General features: G+C 35.4%; 1 protein-coding gene across 10 annotated transcripts; it reads right to left on the minus strand.

The window, feature by feature from the left end:
* Positions 1-1,890: 1,890 nt before the first annotated feature.
* Positions 1,891-20,211, minus strand: LOC149183835 (uncharacterized). Of its 10 annotated transcripts, none has more exons than XM_089417254.1 (6): positions 18,383-20,208; positions 14,722-14,939; positions 3,841-5,387; positions 3,626-3,720; positions 3,376-3,462; positions 1,891-2,288 (listed from the first exon to the last, which is right to left on the minus strand). In XM_089417254.1, the coding sequence occupies exons 3-5, from the start codon at positions 5,265-5,267 to the stop codon at positions 3,407-3,409; spliced, it is 1,578 nt and encodes a 525-aa protein (XP_089273380.1). In that variant the 5' UTR covers positions 5,268-5,387; positions 14,722-14,939; positions 18,383-20,208; the 3' UTR covers positions 1,891-2,288; positions 3,376-3,406. The 10 variants fall into 10 exon arrangements, 7 of the variants coding, with proteins under 7 accessions (XP_089273380.1, XP_089273381.1, XP_089273379.1 ...); XM_089417255.1 differs by lacking the exon at positions 14,722-14,939 and adding an exon at positions 17,697-17,870; XM_089417253.1 differs by lacking the exon at positions 14,722-14,939 and adding an exon at positions 17,673-17,870.
* Between the last annotated feature and the right edge of the window lie 1,471 nt (positions 20,212-21,682).

Here is a 21,682-nt window from a genome sequence, read left to right on the forward strand (position 1 = left end):
CTAAGTATAAGAATCATTTTTCTCTCTGTTTTCCCTTTTTTTTTTTATGAATTTGATTAATAATGTCTTGACTAATATTTAAATATAAACTTGATGAATAGTGTCTGGGTTAATATTTAAAGTTTAGCAATAAAATAGATATTTAAAACTTAGCAATAAAATAGGTCGATGATATAGTGCTTCAACCTTTAGGTTCAAGTATTAATTAATAGCAAAAATATCCCAAGCCATTTTGGCACATTCAGACGTGAAAAATTGTGTCTAGTTAAAATATGCCAAATGAGGCTAGAATTATGAAGGAAAACAATATGGAAAATAGATGTAATGGGTCATGCACCCTCTATGAGTGAGTAAATGATGAAATATGAGTGCAATATGAAAATTCTCAAAACGAAAATGTAATAATATAATGGATGGTACCTAGGCTAAGAGAGATGGATAATTAAAGGGAACATGCATCTAAACACACCACTATAAAATATACCACCAAGCAAGAGGACACCATAACTAGTAAAAGACTTGAACCCACCATGGAATGATGTAAAGAAAATAATTATAACAATATCATGAGCACAAAATAAAGAAGAGGGAATTTTTCATCAAAAATCAATTATGGAGTAGCACTTGCAACAAGATGAATATACATAATATGTCACTAAAGCAACCTCCACCAATAATACAATATTTGATAAGCTTAAGTGAGCAAAGGAGCATGAAAATGATTATCACAACTTACAAGTCATCTTGTAACAATCTCAAGTTCCTCTTCGATCAACCAAGGTTTAAGCACACAATGAAAATGATCATCACAAATCTTGTAACAATGTCAAATTCCTCTTTGATCAACCCAAACAATGAAGGTAACGTAAAATAACATGCGCAACAACAAAGTGCCCCCAGATTTGCGAACTGTACATGAAAAGTTCATGGATACCATCCTAAAGAGTGTCCTGAACTTGTCAAATAATATACAGTGAAGCAAAAAAAGGAATCATGTACTTATTTAGCAATAGTTCAAGTTTTTGATGCATAAATCTATCCTAAAAACTATAAACATCCGAAAAATGAAAAAAATAGCATTGCAGCATAAATGCACATTTTACATTGTTGAATCCCCAATCTTTAAGATGTGCCCAGTGTACACATCAATTTCTACAAATTTCTACAAAATTGAGCTTGATGGTTGACAAGGCCTCACCTTTGACTAAGCAACTTGCGGCAAACTTCTTTCCTCAAGCTCTATCAAATAGGAGGTATTTGGAGGTCTTCCACACTATTTCTACATTCCTAATAGCACAAAAGAAAAGGGCTTTCGAATGACAAATTAGCAAATTGATTTTGCTTTTGTCATGGCTTCCATGAGTACACCTACCACCATTGCATTACATGCACAATGATAACCAGAGTTTACGTAAACAAAGGATGATCATTAAAAAATTATTTCTCCCTTAGAGAGCACCAATCCAAGTTGATGTATACTTCCATTATATAAATTACAGTTAATGCATGGAACAGGGAACAAGTTGGAATTCAAATGAAATTTACACTCCCATTGTATAACTTTTGTTTTATTATTTATTAGTTATTTTTTGGGTCTGACCGAGTAAAGTTGGCTTCAATGAAAACTAATCATCATTACATGGAACAATAAACAAAATAGAATATAGATAAGAAGATTCTATGTAATTGCACCTAAATAAATATCAGCTTTAAAAACCAGGACATTTTTTAATAGATAAGCTACAGTAAATTCCCGCACCTGGATTTTGCATGAAAATATAAATGCGGGGAAGAATGGTTTCTTTTCTCACAGGGGGAATGGAACGACTGAGAATGCATCTTATATTAGAACAGTCATCTTATATTAGATTGATGATCCAGGACACATAGTTGGTAAGAGATAGGCCCTGCACAATTTATTAACAATGGCTAAACAAATGTGATTTCTTTGCTGACACCATGTACATGTTAGAATAGCAACAAAACTCTAACTAGATATAATTACAAATGACACTAGTTGCCCAAAAAAATCATGGTCGTGAAACTGCCACAAGTGATAACAGAAGGCCCATAAGCTAAGTGCCTGTTGGATTCAAGCAAAAATATGTTTCAGCATCATATGAGAAAGCCTGCGGGCAATTCTTAAAATAGGAATGCCAGGCATACGACATTGTGAAGTCCCACTCTACTCTTGTACAAATTCATATAATGCAATATCTGATGGGGCACGTCAGCATAACCCAGCCAGTCGTGAATCAATTAAGATGTTCAAATCCAGTACAGTTGACCTGTATAAAGATTCATTTGCTGGTGTTAGAACAATCTACTTTAATCATAAATCAATAACAGATACCAATCCCCAAAAACAAAAGCAAAAACAAAAAAATAGACACCAATTCAAGGCAAATGCAGTTGCTCACCACAAAATTGTTCCAAATAAAATTTTTATCATCAATATTAATTTCATTCAAACAGCCATTTACAAAGAACATTACCTGCCAGCATCGTAAAAAGCCTATGGAATAAAAATGTCAAAAGTGAGCTATCAAAGCTGTACTCCAGAAAACAGTTCTGACTGTATAAGAATTCACTATAGGAAAAGAGATCAAATAGGGTTCAAGCCGTGCAGATACTATGGGATGTCCTAAGCAAACGATACAAGTTTGAGAGCACTAGAGCTTCGTGGTTTTCAGCAATAGCAACATCATTATCAAGAATATTCGATGATCTGGACCTCCATTGACAGTTTCAAATTTTAGATTTTGAGTTAGTGAAGCACAAGGATAAATCTAAAACAGAGCATTGCACTTGTGCGAGGCACCTACATCGTCACTGTAGATTGGAAGGCGCATACAAGGCTATGTACAAAACACGTGATATCATGCAATTTACTTGTCATTTTTCAGTGAACGGAGATCTACACAGTTTGTTTTAGTTTAACAATAAAAATACAATAGAAGCAAGGATAGAAATGACAGTTTTTATTTTGAAATCTAAGAAATTTGTTGAGTTTGAAAGAGAAACAAAGAAATAATGATGGAAGAAGTAGCAAACAATGTAAATTCCAGTCTAAACAGAGATACAGAACAATCTTTATGATATAGAATTGTAGAACTTAAAAATGCAAACTGGATATTGGTATAGTAAATAAATATACCCTAACCCAATAAAAGATTGAAATTCGTGCCCCCTTATTTATATGAAATCAATGTAAAGAAAATAATTTGTGGAAGAAATTGAAGAATACCTACCCATGACAAGTGGTTATTCACAGCGCAATCAATAAACATGTTCCCAACAGGAGTCTATTCTTTGTGTTAATCATGAATGAAGTCTAAGACTCTAGTAGTAATGGAGAATGGAAAAGAATGTCACCTAGATTGGATGTATAAGACTTTTGGAGGTTTCAGAGAGAATGCATGCCACAACACTTCTTTATCAACCTATTCAAGGCTGAATAAACTGCAGACAAGTATATCACAACAGCAATAAAAATCTTTGCTGTGAATCTAGGATAGATTTCGATTTACCAGTAGTAGAAAATTATTCAGTTCCCAGAGTAAATGCGTTTTTAAATACACATAATATGCAAACCTTGAACAACAAAATAGCGAGGATCACCCACAGAAGCAACAACATCGCCATCGTTGCTTCTTCTTATAGTATCTGGAATCTGCTTGAGTCATTTTTACTGGGCTACTATTCCATTCATTTGATAATCTGTAAAAACAGGTCAACAAGTCATGAACAAGAAACAGACACATATGAATATGTTCAAGATTTATCACTAACATTCAAATTTAAAGAAATATTACATAGGAGCTATAGCAAAGACGATACATGGGGAAAGCAAATGAGCGGTTGCTGGTTGCGCTGCTATCGGAACGGAGGGAGACACTCCCCGGGCATGAAACTGATCCCGAATATGACAATGATCCAGAGAGAAGAATGGGAGTGGAGTTAGCATGATTTACCATTTCAGCTACATTATTATTCCCACTTTGTTTGTCGGATGCAACAGGCATCACTTCATTTGCACTTTGGGTCGAAACATTCCATCCCATTTCCAAGGAACCTGTTTGACCAGCTATGTCTTCTGCAAATACAGGATTTCCAAAAATTCTATGCCCATGATTCTCTACATCCTTTATTGCTCCACTGTCCACTACCCTGGATGTATAGATATTACTTCCGACAGAATTATCTGAAGTAGACAAGTCAGCTAGATTACTGGTTTTATCTGAATCTAATTCTGCAACTGATTTCTTACCATCAACTTCAGATTCTGCTGTTTGCTCGAATGGAACTTTCTGACCAGAGGAAGGGCTGATTAAAATATCATCTGCTGATGTATTTAAAGTCATTCCAACCTTATTCAGAGAACTAGTAACTTCTGAGACATGAACAGAAACAGCATGATCAGTGACTGAACCTGTACTCGATGCAGAGTGGCTTTCTGATGGTGCTGAACTGCACTCTGGCTCAGCCTGATGAATTATCTGTGATTGAAACGTATTTGTGGAATACATGTCTCCTTTTTTCTGAGAAAGTGCACAGTTGCTGCACTCATCAATGGGATGTCCAATACCATTCCATTTGGCTTCCTTATTCACTTTAAGAGAATTAGGGCTATTCTTGTCATTTAAATTTGAAAACCCTAAAATAAATGCTTCTTTTCCACTGTTGTTGTTCAGTTGGCAACATGGCACTGCATCCTTTGTAAGCCTGTTCACATCAAAAGCAGACGAACTTTGAGATCCCAGCTTACATTCCCTATTTCCAAGACTACCACTGCAACCATCGTTCATTACAGTCAATACTTTCTCAACACAAGTGTTATGATCTGAATATACTAACAGTTTATCTTCTGAAGGCATCCCTTCATCAACTCTAATGTCCTTTACACTAAGCTCATCATCCTTTGACAGATTATCTGATTCAGATGCTCTAGCAATCCTACCATTAGGAACTTCCATTTCTTCTACCAGTAATGGATGGTTAACACTTGTAGGTCCACTGAGAGATGAGAGTTTAATATCCTGTTCATATTTATGATTGGGGGCAGTTGCTATACTGTCATCAGCAGTTGCTTTCATGACCCCATATGTATCTACTTCAGATTTGCATTTATTTCTCATACTGGGTTCCAGATTCTCATTGGCAGTATCTTTTATCTCTGAAACGGTATCAAGATCAATCTTGTCCTTCATTATATTGGCATGTAGAGCTGATATATTGGCCGCAGTAGGTTTCCTAACTGAATCCATGCGATTTTTTTAATCATAGTCAGCTTCAGTGTATCAATGGATGTCAAATTCTCATCATCTTCAACTATTTTGGAAATACCATGTTGTAATCAGCAGAATAGCATGATTTTACTTGCCCCTCTGCAATAAGAGAACCAGCCATTTCATGTCAGAAAAAATTAGGTTATGCAGATAAACTACTGGATCTAAAATAGCAAATTCTACATTATGTGCAAATTCATTAACCATTTATCCTTACATTGGACATGGAAGGCAGAAAATTCCACAACGACCATGTTTACCAGATAGAGCAGAAAGATCCATAAAAGATATTTGTAAACTGCTACTGACATTTAGCCTAAAAAGAAGCAAAAATTGCCACCAGAATAATTTTGCAACTAACACGAAAAATGTGAAAATGATTGTCCCACAGATATTCCCTTTGAGAAATCATTACCATTTTCTTGAAATTGGAAGATCAGGGCTATGCAAGAGCTGAACACAAAGAAGACCATCATGTATCTTTTCCCACCAATTCCCAAGGTCCTAGGACAGTACCCCTATCATGATTCTATTCCAAGGTCCTATGACAGCACCCCTATCATATTCTGCCATTGTGCACAACTAGTTCCAAAGGTTAGGCCCCCAAAGGCAATAACCTGAACAATGTACATGAACTATGATCAATGGTATGGCATACCCCTATGTCAGAATGGTTAGATGACTTTTCAGCTCAAGGAATATAACAAAGTAACTTGACATGGGAAAAATCTCAGCTTTGTTTGGAGAAAAAATAGACGATACCCAAACAGCCACTCTAAAATAAAAACATTTCTAAGAACTGAAAAGTACATCATAGTTCAGAAAAAATACCAGATCATTAACCGTGTTTGGTTTTATAAAAATAATTATGTTTTAAAATGTAATGTAGAATACTATGTTAGGGCTCGGGCAAAACAAATATTCAACTCACAAATTATGTAAGAATTCAATGTACTGCATAGGTATGGTTATACCTATGGACTTAATTTTTTGCTGAACCATAGGTATAACCATACAGAAGCAAGGATCAAGAGACAAGCATAAACCACAATCAAATGGGTAAAGAACTATTAATGCGGGTATCCAACAAAGATAAAGGACACAGCATCAGCGAGCAAGTTGTGAAAAAAAGACAACATAAGATAAGATAATTTTATTATGTCCAACAGATGACCACAAAAGAAGGTCAATGGGACTGAAGGATACATCTGGTGCGAGTACAATGTGGAAGTGCAAACGCAACTCCTATAAAATGCCAAAGCTAAAACTAGGATTCTTGAACCTTTGAAGTTCTCTTGCAATTTGCAAATGATCTAGACAGTTTGACAAGAGTAGCCAGGGTAACTTCGTGAGGCCTTGACGTGTACTAGCTGAATATATAGACATAGTAAAACTAGTTTGACTCTCAAGCTCTGTATGCACACCATTTTGATACTTCTTTTATTTGTCTATAACTTCTTCATTCTGTATTTATGGGATTTAAAAATAATAATGCATTTTTCCATTTCATAGATTAACAGGATACAAAGGACGGTCTTTAACAAAACAAAGATTGACCATGGGCAAGATGACTTTTTCCAAAATCTTCAAAAGAAGGACCTTCACCACCTATATAATCATATAAGTAGCAGAAAGTTGTAATAATGAATCAAATAAACATTAACAATAATGTTAGAACAAATGTCCAGACTACTTATAAGGTCAACATTCTTTCATCGCAATCAAGCAAAAGAGGTTCATTAGAAGCATGAGTTCAGTCTTGTGATGGCCTCATATACTAGAACAAGTTTGATGAGACCTTGAAAGTACAAATGCAACAAATCTACTGAACCAAGACACATGTATCTGACCAAGCTTACAAGTTATTGTAACAAAAAGGAAACATGTTAAGCAAATTATGCATGTCATCATGATTTAAAAAAATAGAAGAGAACAAATAGTAATATTAATGAGGATACAAACAATGGCATTGTCTTTATTATTTAATGGAGTAATCTAGACTCCAGATACAAATGTACAACTTTATCAATAGAAAGGGGTATGAAAGACAATAGTAGCAATGACACATCCACCTGTGGTTACAACTCCATTTGGGAAAGGAGGGGTGGCGGGAACATCCTATACACTTAGAGGTTGTGTGTAATCTGTACGTGCAATTGGGGAGAAAAATGTCCCACTCCCGACAAATGAAAACCTCCTAACATGACTTCTCAACTTTACAGATGCCCTAGACAACTGGTATGGTGATTTACAGCATTCAAGCACATTACAACCATTAAAACTGCACGTGCTTTAATTACAACCATCAATGCCAATAAGACAAAAGTCACTAGACAACAAAATAGACCAAAAGATAAAATCAAACATCACATCAAAATTCAGGCTATCCTCAGTAATCAACTCCCCTAGGATTTTTTGACAACCATAGCAGCTTAGAATAATTGCAGAACTAGTAATACCCCTTACTTTACATACTATCGGACAGGCAGTGATGAATTGAGATGAAGGTGTTTAAACTATATGCCAACTTCATATCACTTATTTTAGGTGGTACGCCTAGATTAGACCAAGTTACCACTCTTGATTCCTTTAGCTCCTTACAATCAGTATTCCATCTTCACTGTATCAACAACATCCAACTCAATCAATTCCTTTATAGATGGCCCTTGCACGTGGTATCAAGATTGTCCATACCCATGGCATTAGGACAAGTGTCAAGAGCACAATCACACACACATACACAGTTTTGAGACTAGTTAAGCAAAGGTCATCCTGATAGCTTCTTGATGCATAAGTGAATGTCATAGTAAATATCCCGTCTTCCTACAAGCTCCTTAAAAGAATATATGTTCCCCCCTAAATAAAATCATTAGAATCCTGGATTGTCTTATGTGCATCCTATTTTAATAAGCCATTGTCTCAAGCTGTGTTGCAAAAATCTCAATTTCCCTGATCTTTCCATCTTTTTTCCTATTTTTGTGGTGACCAACTTTTCTCATTTCTTCAGTTTATCCTTGCCACGTTCTTTTTTTATTTCCAATCTCCCAAGTTGAAGACCCTCATGGAATTTTTGCTGATGCCAGCTTTTGCAATCCTGGTTTCAAGTACAAGGTGTACAAATGGCATGGGAATGTGCCATTAAATTATGCATGGATTTGATATTAAAGAAGAATAAGAATCACAACAAATGACACGAGTGTGCTTTGGGATTAGCATGGATTTGACACTAAAGAAGAAGAATCAAAATATTTTTAAAAAAATCGTCACCTACGATCTTCAAGCCCTAATCAAATCTTGTAAAGAGTGTGACCAATGGGGCCCCTTAGAATCTCCAATGTCTAAAATCCACTATTATTTTGGTATTTCTTTGGTTTACAAGTCATCATGTGTATGTTAGTCAGCATTGCTCATATATTTCGATATCTTGTACAAAACTATAATACCCCAATTTTAACTCTTGGAACGCATTAAATTAATCCATGCACATGTTGCAACAATGTGGTGTATTTGCACTGCATAGTATTCAAAATCGCTCGGTTCATTCGCTGAAGGGGATGAACCAATGGAAAAACTAGGTTAGGCTGATTTGCAGACTAGGGTTTTACATTAACCGGACAGTTTATGACAGAACCGGCTGGTTTTCCCATAAACCGGCCGGTTCCGTCATAAACCAGCGAGTTCATTACCAGCTTGGCCACAGACCCTGTTTTTTGCTTTTCTGAGCAATTTTGAGGGAGCTAGGGACTTTTTCCCTCCAAAAACAACCCCTCTAAGTCTTTAAAAGGATGTCTCCCCTCTCATTTGCCTCACACATCTCAACCCTAGCAATGTTGGCAATCAATGGTAATGTTAAATTTAATGTTATCTTTCATTTTCATCCTTTTACTTAAATTTTTAACATTACCATGAAATGACTCAGGATGTTTCAAAGTGGTTTCGACCTCATTGGATTTCATATGGAGAAACTAGATTTTTAGATATCACTCAAAATCCAACAGACTTAATGGTTTTCAAAATTTCAAGATTTAGGGGATTGCAATGTTTCCAATTCATTATGTCATGCGTGAGGGTATGAAATTGGCATTTGATCAAGAGCATGACGCCCTTTAAGTACATTGATGTTGGTGGCATTGATTGTTGAACTTCATTGATAGTGGTGGTATTGTTTGTTGAACTCCTCTACCATGGCCTTAACAAAAATGTACCTTTCACTCAAAGGAAAATATTGGTTAGGCATGCTAAGCATTTTCTACCATATTATAAAGTTGAGGAGATTAACCCTTCACTCAAACCAAACTCATTCGTTAGGCATTAGAAACTTTTTAAATTTCTACCATATTATAAGGTTGAGCAATCCAAGTCTAAAGACTTTGAGCTAGATGATGCTTGTTGATGATCCCATTTCTAGTAGTGTTGAATCAATGATGAGTTTCATGAGTGATCATGTTGATCAGTAATTTGTAGTTTAGATGTCTAGTTTTGTTGTTGCTGCTACTACTACTGAGGTTGCAGAAGAGTCTGAGGAGTCCTTAGACTCTGAGCCAGATGATGTTTATATAGCTCATGTTGATGATCCCATGTCTAGTAGCGGTGATGAGTTTGATCATGATGAGTAGTGATCATGTTGATCAATGATATATAGACTTGTTGTAGGCTAGTGTGTTGAGAAATGTAACTAGTGTTGGTCTTCATAATGTAAAAAAATGTAATTTTTATCATTGATATTCATCATCATTATTATTATTATTATTATTATTATTGGTCAAAAGCATGTTCTTCATGCTTATAGAGTCAATTGAGCCACAGGATATTTTATTATGAGTCCAAAAATATGTACTTGAGTCAAGTCCCATTTGGACTTTTGAAAGAATTTATTTTTGAGTCAAAGTGTCAACACAAGACCAAATCGACCCTCCTTGGACAAGTCAGCTTGAGAGGCAACTATTCAACCCTTCTAGACAGCTACATATACAAGTCAACTCGAACATTTGGAAGCTCATTCATTCACTCACATCATCACATCAATTTTTGTGCCAAAGAAGAAGAAGAAGATAGTCGAAGCCAAAGGAGAGAGAGAAGACAATTTTCTACTCTAGTTCTATTCACACATGTGAATGTTTCTGAGGTATTGCAGGCCCGAAATTTCAAGAGTTGACCAGATTTCAAAGATTTGACCAATGTTGACTTTTGTTGACTTTGACTTGTTGGAGGTGACTTGGAGGAGGGCTGATTTGGGTTCTTTGTGGTAGTCTTGGTCTTGGGTCTTGGATATCTCATTTTGATCTAATTCTATAAGAGAAGGATTTTGGGTTTTCCCCCTTTTGGGGTTTTGCCCGCCAGGCTTGGAGCCTAATTTATGGTGTTCTTTGTCTCTTTGTGATCTTCATGTTTTGTACATTTGTATAATTACTTGATGAAGAAGATTATATAAATAATAAGAAGCCAACAATATTCACAAGTAATTATCAAGAAAGATGAATCAAGCATTAAACTATCTAGCACTTGGTTTCTCAACACAGTGACCCCATAGCTTGTAGCATTGCTTTTGGAGTCTAGAGGCCATTTAGAGCCTTATTAATTATGTATTTTGTTGCTGATATGTATTGCACTCAATTCCATTTTGATATATTCACCTTTACATAATATATAGATGAACAAACATTGTATATTTTGTCTCTATTGGTTTGGAATCATGGTTTTAAATCTTAAAAATAGTTCTTTTTCATTATTTCATGTGTTTTAAACACTGATTGATTGAGATCTGACCAATCTGGTTTTCCCAGTTCCGGTTTGAAAATTGGTTTGATAGGTGGACTAGTTCGTTCACCAATTCCAGTTTTGAATACTATGATTTGCAGATGTCAAGCCAATGGGTTGAGATGTGGTGACCACATGAAGTGAATATGTAAAATTCCTCATAAATAATCCTCATATAGAGCCCAAGGCAAAGGCCATGAACTATGTGTTGCACTATGGGCATCATTCCTAACAACTCAATGTTGTTATAAAGTTGTAGATAGAAGTGTTGTACCACTTTTTCCTTTGACTAGCTAATAGTTTTCATATCAAACTCATTTTATCCCCTTGCATCCATCATGAAACTAGTTTCACCAATCCTCACTGAAATAATGGCACAATTCCCATGAAGATACATACCCTTGCCCAGAACCATCATGCTTCACAGTCAAAAGACTCTTTGGAACAAGTTTTTCAACTATTTGATTGTCTCCCAATTCCATATTTCTCCCTTTATCCATATGTATCTTATCCATTGTTTGCAAATAGTTTGAGTGTCTTGTATCAAATTTGGTACATTTGGATACTAGAGGACTCTTATTCTCTTTGGATATAAAGGTAGAGGATCTATCTAAACATATCCAACGCCAATGGTAAGCATATCCTTTGATTGCTCCATATAGTGATTAATGCAGCCCTCTTTTCTATCATCACTCTTTTTATCATACGGAACCTTGCAGTACAATTCATGCCCAACTAATTGTTCACTAACTGTAACTTTGCAAGGAGATTGCTCTAGCCTTTTGTTTCAAGACTACTAGGTTTCAACTTTCTAGAATTCATTTTTGTTTCTCATGCTATACTGAGGTGCTTTCTTACGCAAGGGATAGACAATATTCTCTATCTCAAGGGAATTGTTACATCTATTTAAAACAATCTTTTATTGACGTCTTATATGCAATATTGTAAGCAAGCACCGCAGAGGAAAAACTCCTCAATAGGGCATGAGAGATAATAGTAAATGCTAGAAACCTAGCAATCTTGAAGCAAAATGTGATTCTCGTGAGAAGGCTAGCAGTGGTGTTCTTGCAAAAGCTATTGTGAGTGAACGATCAGTTGGGCACAAACCAAAAGACAAAACTGGTGCCACTATTATTGTTATGACAAGGAAAAGAGTGATGAAGTAAAAGAGGGCCACATTAATCACTATATGGAGCTGCTGAAGGATGTGCTTAGCAATGGCTTTGGAGATGTTCCAATAGACCCTCTACCTTCATAGCACCAAGAGAATAAGAGTCCCTTAGTATCCAAAAGTACCACATCTGGCATAGGGTACTCAAACTATTTGCAAACAATGGATAAAGAAAATGTAAATGAAGGACAAATCATGAATTGGGATATAATCAAACAATTGACAAACGTGGCCCAAAGATCCCTTCAACCGTGAAGCATGATGGTTGTGGAAATGGTAAGGGTATCTACCGAATCATGCCATTGTCTCAACTCAGATCAGTGAAACTAGTTTCATAATGGATGCAAGAGGATCAAATGACTCTAATCCGAAAAACATTAGCTGGTAAAAGGCAAAAGCAATACAACTCTTATGTCTACAACTTTATAACAACAATAAATCCTCAGGGATACATAGTTCACAGTGGCAACATTCTTCAATCCACTTGGTTAAAGATCTTCTAGCTGCCCTTGATACTGGAGATACAATTTATGTTGTCATTGATACATGGTTAAGCTCTTCATGACTTTCACGGTCATCAATCACAATGATGGAGGAAAATATTTTCAGAAAGAGAACATACAGATCCAAATTCCTAGTTCATTCAAAAAAGTAAATGAACCTTTACCATTTAGAAAACAAGTAAAAGATTCCCCAAATGGAGTAGCAAGGAGGAAAGAGGAAATCCTAGGAGGGACACACAGCAGTGATAGGTGGCATGGTTGTACATGTAGAGGAGACAGGCAAAGGAGTTGAAGAAAACTTCAAGCCATCAAGGTTCAGCCCTTCACTCAGATCTTGACTTCAGCTATCCCACCCAAGGAAAAGCATTAACAATGGACGTCGTGACTTGCATGGGAATTAACACAAATGCATTGATTGAGGAAGGTTTTTGAATAGAAAATGGAGGTGGGTGCAGTAAATTCCAAAGAGTAATGATTATATCTTAGAAAGGGTTTATTTGATGGTTAATCTGTTGAGAAGATATGGTTAAAGGAGGGTTATATTGTGTTGTAGCATTGGTCCTGACCTGCCAATCTCTAGCATTTTCCATTCTCATTTGAACTTGAGTCTTGCTCAACCAAATGGCCAGATTCAGGCTTAGGCTACGTGGGCCTATAGGTGGCTGAATTTTTCTTTGGTTTGGAATGTCCAAGATGGAGAAAGTCAAGAAGTTTGGACTTGGGAATTCCAGACCAAGGCAGTGCAGTGTAAGGCCAAGAAGACGCAAGGCAGCTATTGACCCAAGATGGAGGGACTCAAAAACAGGTTGATGTCCTCAACACTGAAGAAGCAGCAGAATACAACAACAGATTCTCTACAAGGGTAAAACAAGAAGTGGAGGAGATAGAAAATAGGGTAAGGGAGAAACATAGTGGGACAAAATAGATGAGGAGGCAATTCCATGGGTTCCAAAACAAAGGTCTTTCAAAAAGAAGAGATACAAAATATCTCAAGATGACAGGCATGTACTAGCACATGAAGACCATCATAGCCATCATTGTTAAAGGGGCACTGAGCATAAGAAAATCCTTAACAAACTGGAGCAATTGGACCATAAATGTGAGTTTAATCAATGCTATTTGGGGGATGAGGATCCAAGGAAGAATGTGAGAACCCAAAAGAAGATGGACAAACTGCTACGGCCAAGGAAGAAGGGCAGGGCAAGACAGACGTGGCAGTCACCCAAGATGACAAAGCTGTTGGATCCAATCCAGGAGTGGGTACCCCCCTACCTTCATCAACATTGCTTCAAGCTTAAACTTTGATGATTGGCCTAGGCCATCACAAATTAATTGTTGGACTGTGTTCTCCTTTTTTTGATATGCTAGTGTTGCTGGTAAATCCTATAGTTAGTTCTAGATTTAAATTTAATAGTCATGCTATTTTTTGTGGGGTATATAAGTGTTGTGTTAAAATCTCTATATGAGAGAAGACAGCCTATGAACAACTCCATTATTCATGAGAGAAGCCAGGCTAAGAACAACTCCATTATTATTTTGAATCACAATAGGCATGTCTTCTTTGTAAGCAGGTTACAGGATGGACTACTCGTAACATCCCTTGTATTTTATGAATATATAATTCAGCTAATTTACAAAACAAGAAAACAAGTAAAAGATTACCAAGATGAAAAAGAACAGGAGTCAATAACATCATGGAAACAACATTAAGACATCACCAATTTCTATGGCAGAAGTGATAGAAAATATGTGCCTTCCCTTTACAACATTTAAATTATGTAGGCATGCAGTATTAACTTGTATGAAAAGAGATGGTAATTCCATTTATCCTGATGCATAACCTTCCAAAATCACATCAACAGAATAAACCTGTAATATATCCTAAGCGATGATAAGCATATTAGCAAAAGAATGCCCTACCCAATAATCCCAAACCTAAAATTCAATTTATATCTTAGAGAAAATGCACACCATTAAAGAGATCACAGCACAGACATCACACCTTTCTCTTCTAATGTCAAGGCACTTAAAAATGTATTTGTTTCCCGCAAAGATACCATCTATTTCCAACATAGATACCAAACAGCGGAGACCAACAAATATGTTGTACATTTCGCAGTAAAAATTAATCAACAAACCATATGTTATCAGTGTGACAAAAATCAATTATATCATCTGGGATCATGGGCCCTTGTATTTTCTGCTCTCTTCATGCATTATCTGCATTCACATTTGAAGAATGTCATATTAAGAACTATATGGGCTTCATCCAAAGCACAAAATTCAATTCATAATCCAAAGCATAAAAATTAATTTTATATCTCAGAGAAACACACACCATTAAAGAGCTCACAGCAACAGATATCTCAACTTTTTCTTCTAATGTCAGGGAATTTAAACATGCATTTCTTTCCAACAGAGATACCAGACAGGAAGGGGCAACAAATATGTTGTGCATTTTGCAGCTAAAAATTAAAATCAAAAAGCTATATATTATCAGTGTGACAGTAAATAATTTTATCATCTGGGATCATGGTCCCTTGTATTTTCAGCTCTCTTCATGCATTATTTGCATTCACATTTGAAGACTGTCATATTAGGAAGTAAATGGGCTTCATCTTTAGAGCTTATCTTCTTATTTATTTTTTCCAAGTAAGTTCTTATCCAATGTTATCAGAACCGAACCAGTGACTGAACCGGAAAACCCTCTGAACCAGGAATTGGTAAAAAAACCGGTTGACCAAAAACACATAAAATATTCAAATTTTAAAGAAAAACATATATATTCATGTGCATCCATATGAACCCAAATCATTTATGCACAAATAAGCAAAACTTCTCATTTATACATCATGTAAGGGTACACATGACCAAAATAGCATTGAGTGCAATTTGTCTCTGAACCAAAAATACATCAACAAACAGGCTCTAGATAGGCTCTTGCATCCCAAAAAAGTCATGCTACAACAAATGCCTACCTATCATCAAAATCATTGCTTATATTGGGATTTTCATCATTAATGTCACCCTCTAAGCTTAAAATAACATAGAAAAAATGTAGCATGTCGAGTCAAGATTTTGTTTAAGTGATGGGCACATTTTTAGTACGGTCATGATAGAGGTGTTCAACAATCAATGCCACTAACATCAAGGCACATAGAAGGTTTGGTGCTCTTGATTAAATATTAGTTCCATACCCTTGTACATGACCAAATCTGATGGAAACATTGCAATCCTCCCCAATCCTGAAATCCTGAAAAAAATGTTAAAGTCTGCTGGATTTTGAGTGAGATCTAAGATTCTACTTTCTCCGTATGAAATCCAATGAGGTCAGAACCACTCTCAAACATCATGAGTCATTTCATGGTAATGTTAAAAATTTAAGTAAAAGGATTTTATTTTAAGAATTTAACATTACTATGAATTGCATAGGAATTCCAAGGCCACAAGGTTGCCCCACTCAAAAAGTCATGTTCTCTCTTAAAAAAAATGTGTTTCAAGCATCTTTGATCAACTTATATAGAATCGGCCGGTTCAGTTAAAAAAGGTCGGTTCAACATCAAACCGGCCTTTTTCCAGTTCCAAACCTTGAACCACACCGGCTTGGACCGGCCGGTTCCACCAGTGCCGGTCCGGTTCGGATAACACTGTTCTTATCCTTCGTGTCCAATCATGGCACTACTTTGAAGTTTCTACCATATTTACTGTTGTCTAGTACCCAAAAATTGCAGAGTGTATGTCGAGTTGAAATTCTCACCCTCTTTCATTTCTCTATTTCCTTTCTCTTTTGTTATTGTATCAGTTATCCAAGAATTTATACCTAAATGCATCAAGAAAACCAAAATGTATTGGTGTTGGACAAGCTACATCATAACCTTGGTAAGTTAAGCTCATACTAAAATCTATTTAGGTCAACTGAGATCTTATTGTAGTTTATCACCAATGTGCAATTCCAATGTGAGTTTGGTTTCGTGGTGAGCCACTGTTGCTCCAATGATTTGGTGACTGCATCTGATTCCTCCTTACTCATCCAGTGGACATAGACATGCAAGTCCGTTTGGGTTAGCAGAACCAATTCATGATCCAATTCACCATATAGTATGACACATGCCAAACTTGATGTCTCCTACAAACAAAATAATTGCCTAATGTTCGGATCCCAGAACACAAATTAAGTAAAATTAGGCATATGAACAGGTGAACATCAGGCTACTGCCCTTGGTTGAGAGCCATTTCGCTAAATGAATAAGAATATAAGATCAATCTTTAGACCACTGACAAGGAAAACTAAAGGAGAAAGACAAAAGAAAACTCTATCTGCAACTGACTGCAGTTGTTTGGACTCTTTTCCCAAGGCTACCATGAATGGCTTACTCAAGGACATTGACTGCATCCTTCTCTGAATACTCTCGAGTCTCATGCCCTCTGAAAGAAGCATCCTCCTCTTTGATGGAACCTTTTGGATCCATATTAGGCCTTTACATGATCCGTAGAGATTTTAGAAAATATTTGAAGGATGAAAGGTTTTCTCAAATCAGTTGCTCGTCCAACAAAGACATTATTTTCATCTTCTATCTAAGTTCAGGAAAAAAAATTTGGGATTGTCCAACTGAGATAGGATTACTTTGGCAAAAGACATATTTTGTAGGTTTATTGTCAAAAATTAAAGCAAAACGACATCCCCTGCCAAAGTACTTGTTGATATTTTGGCTATTGGATTGTGGAGAACCTCAAAAGGGACCTTTGGATTAATGGCATCCAGGAAACCCTGAATCAGAGGACCTGATTCCATAGTATCACATTCTTAAAGAATAGCTCTGGACAAACTCCCAGCATCCTCACAACCAACATATTCTCGGCATACTTCACAATACCAAAAACACAATTCAAGTTAAATCGTTTTACAGCAAGAAAATTTATTGAGGAATATAGCGAGTATTGACTTGGGGATACCTTGCATACTCAGTGAGTACTCACCAGTACTCTGAGAAGTAAGCAAATATTGACAGAATTCCAAAGAATTTTGAGCCGAGTACTTGTCCCAGGGATATATTCGCCCTACTGGGGAGTATGGTATCCATGCTCCCAAGTAGGAAACTATTCCTTGAACTGATGACCTCTCAAGTGGAACGACCCTGCTCCAAGGCTCCCCTGCAAGTTCCATCCATATGCTGAATTGCCAAATGTTATAAAAGTTTTTAAAGAATCATATTGTCAGTATCCCATTAACTGTACAATATTCCATGTCTTATTACCGTGCGCCTTAATGTTCACTGAATTTTCTAATTTCGATCATGTATTCAGTTTCAATTTTCTTAAGTTTTAGGTTTGGAATACAGTTTATAAAGTTAAGCGTCTCTTGGAACGAGCTTTTCCCTTTCGTGTGAAATCTGACCACTGAGATCTTCCAAGTTCGAAACAGTTTTCCAACCAAACAACCTTCAAATTAGATGTCATGGTGGTGTTAAAACCAGCTCCAAAAAAGCTGGATCTATTATTAATAACAACACCATAAGGTAAACTGCAAAATATTTTAACTACAAACATTTGGTAAAGAGTGCACACATACATAACTCTTACCATATTCTCGAAGTAATCAGATTGTTGAGGGTCCAAAAATACTGAATATTAAAGCTTTTGAAAGAAAAGACAAAAATACTTACCACTGTATTGTCATTCCTCGGCCTTTCTTTTGGTCTTCTGAGTAAGCAACACTCCTGGTCTTCTGAGTAAGCAACACAGACGTAGTACGGCTAACCAGTCAACATAGAGATAATGAATATATGACACGAAAAAATTAAATGTTCCTGCTCGCTTTGTCTAATCAGAATACCCTCCCTCAGAGCCTCCTCTTTACACACCCAATTCAAAGATTTTCTGAAAATGCAGAGCCAGAATCACAGTGAACATAATAAGGACGGATGAGAAAATCCAGTGACCAAAAGCATTCACTTGGATTGTCAGACATAGGGTATATACATCATCAGCAGTTTTCGAATATAGAGAACATGTCAGGACGCCCCAAAGTCTCCATATGTAATATCTAATATCTGTCTTACCTCGTCCCTAAACCCTCTTCCTGTTTTACGACAGTAAAATAAGCCATGACTAGTGAAAAAAACTCAGAACTCATAGTTGACAAAACCCATTTTATGTAGAATAAAATGGTAAACTACCCATACACAGAATGGAAAATTGGTGGGGTTTGGTGGGAAGGAGAGGGAGATCCTCTTGGATTTGTGATTTATGTGGGTCTGTAAATTTTTCCTAAATCCATGGAGGATCGTACTTACCAATTTCAATTGAATTTAATTCAATATAACCCACACCGTAATCAGCACAATTATTATCGTCTTGATTACTGGTGAGAAGGTGGTGACTGATCTTCAAGTGAGTCAGAATTTTCTCAGTATCAGGAGAGAATCGTCCTTACTTACCTAGTTCATTTGGATGAAAATGATTCAAACCCCAACTACTAATTAGTGTAATGATGATCCACTTAATGCATGATGAGAAAGGTCACTGATCCGATGATGACTCATTAATAAGGGACATCGTCGGGCCAGTGTAATTGTCAGCCAGTGGAACATTCATACAAGTCAACCTACATCGGGCAATGAAATTAAATTCCCGTTTCTCTTTTTTCGAAGGCACTGCAAATAGACATTTGGAATACGAAAGAGCAGCTCGGAATGGTGTCGGGCATTGACTGAGGGTGGCAGAGCATTATTATTACATGGGCGTAATCACAATTATGACGTGAACAATCCCACTATACCCCATTTGTCCATTAGCTGCTAAATTCGGGAATATCTTAGAGCTGGAGAGAGTTTTAGGGACCGTAATAAAGGTTAACCATTTTTTTGGTTTTTATTGTTAACCTGCTTGTCAAATAGCCATTAAGTTGGGATATTTTACAAAGGTAAACATAGTTTTCAAATTTGGGTTTTTTTAAGTCAAGAAGGTTTTTAAAAAATTATTAATTAAAATAAAACACTTTGCACCTCACATCTGGGATAAAAGATTATTTTAATGAAAATTTTACTAAATCTTTAACGCAAAACCATACTCTCAGTTTTAAGACCGTGTCCCCAAAATTTTCCCGTCGATGCCGAATCCGTGTGGTCGAAATGTTTTCTGAATTTCGCCTCAACGCACGCGGCCCTTGCATCGGGATGCGAAAGTCACTAGTCCACGCCATTAATGACTTCTACAACTGCCACCAGACTTTATCTCTGCGTGCACGCTAAATTCGCCCTAACCTGACTCAGAGAGAACCCGTCAATTGACGGAAACTTCGGCGCACCGCCTCTGGGAGTCACAGAGCCGCCTGCGAGTGCCACGTGAAACGTCTTCCAGGGTCCCGAGGCAGGATTTAACAGAGTGTATGTCTCCAGACTCCGTCCATTGATGTAAATGTGTGTGTCCTCTGTTGACGGAAAGTTGGTAAGAGGAGGCTTCATGGACTGTATAACGGACAGTGTGCAGAGCGAATGGATTTTAAATGCGTGTCAGTAGGCTGTTGATGACCCACCTTCCTGGGACCGTCAAATGCGAGATATCAGGGCTAAGAAATCCCTTTGTCCCGATTTACTTATTTAGTTGTATTTTTTTAACTAAATCCCTTTGACCTTTTAATCATTATTTCTTTTCTACAGACCTTTTAATCATTAATTATTTTCTCTAGTTATAAAAATAGAGAAAAATGTATTTAATGGTTAAATCATTATAAGTTAATTTTTTTTAAAGTGTAAAATTCATGGGTGAAAGGCTTTTATAAGAGTGATATTGTAAAATATTATGTAATGTAAGGTTGAATTAATTAAAATAAAGTTAATATTAATAATTATTAATTATTAAATTTAATTTGAGTTAATTATTTGATATTAGTTTATCTAAAGATAGTTCCTGGTATTTGTTAAGATAAAGTCTATTTAAAGATTTGAGAAATCATTTATGGAACACTATCCAGGGATTTGTTAAGATGAAGTTTATTTAAAGATTTGAAAAATCATTTATGGAACCCAAGAGTACCATCTTCGGATTTAAAATAGATGTTATAATTGAGTTGATTATTTTATTAAATAAGTAAATAATTGAGTTAATTATTTTTTAATAGATAAAATTTATTATAATTGAGCGGCTCTAAGTTGATTTATTATTTTTGAAAAGTTGTGTTTCTTGAATAATAAATCTTTGTTAATATTTTTTTATTTTTTATTATTATCTTTGTTTAATTGGTAAAATTTATTAAAATGAATTTTTTTAAGTAGGTTGATTTATTAGTTTTGGAAAATTACTTTTTTTCGAAAATTGTGGTTTAACTGTTTTATGTTTTAGATTTGCTTTGGGTATATTTTGGGGTCAAATTTTTTTGAAATTACATAAGAATTTGCTGGAATCAAAAATTTAATGTGTGAAATTTGCACAATTTGAATAGTCCAAGAGTTTTTTTTAGGACATTGAATCTATTTCTGCATTGAAAATCTAATATTAAACAGTAAATCTGACCAAAATCTATTTTGTCAAATTTCAATAAAAAATTTCAAAACAGAAAATAGTTAAACACCTTTTGAAATTAGAATTTTTGAATAATATCTTATTATATATTAAATTATTTTTAAATTTATCTAAATATTGAAAAAATATGTATTATTTTAAAATTGTAATTTCAATAAATATTATTTAACTAAATATGGATGAAGATAAATTAAATCGTTTAAAATAAAACATAAAATAATTAAACACCTTTTGAAATTAGAATTTTTTAAATAATATCTTATTATGTATTAAATTATTTTTAAATTTATCTAAATATTGAAAAAGTATGTACTATTTTAAAATTATAATTTCAATAAATATTATTTAATTAAATATTTATAAAGATAAATTAAATCGTTTAAAATAAAATATTTAATTTTTTAAATAAAAAAATCAAAATCCTTCAATCTTCTCCTAAGTTA

Source organism: Pinus tabuliformis, chromosome 3_2 (genome assembly GCF_031772625.1).
Source record: "Pinus tabuliformis cultivar Carrire ecotype Pingquan chromosome 3_2, CPIR1, whole genome shotgun sequence".
NCBI lineage: Eukaryota > Viridiplantae > Streptophyta > Pinopsida > Pinales > Pinaceae > Pinus > Pinus tabuliformis.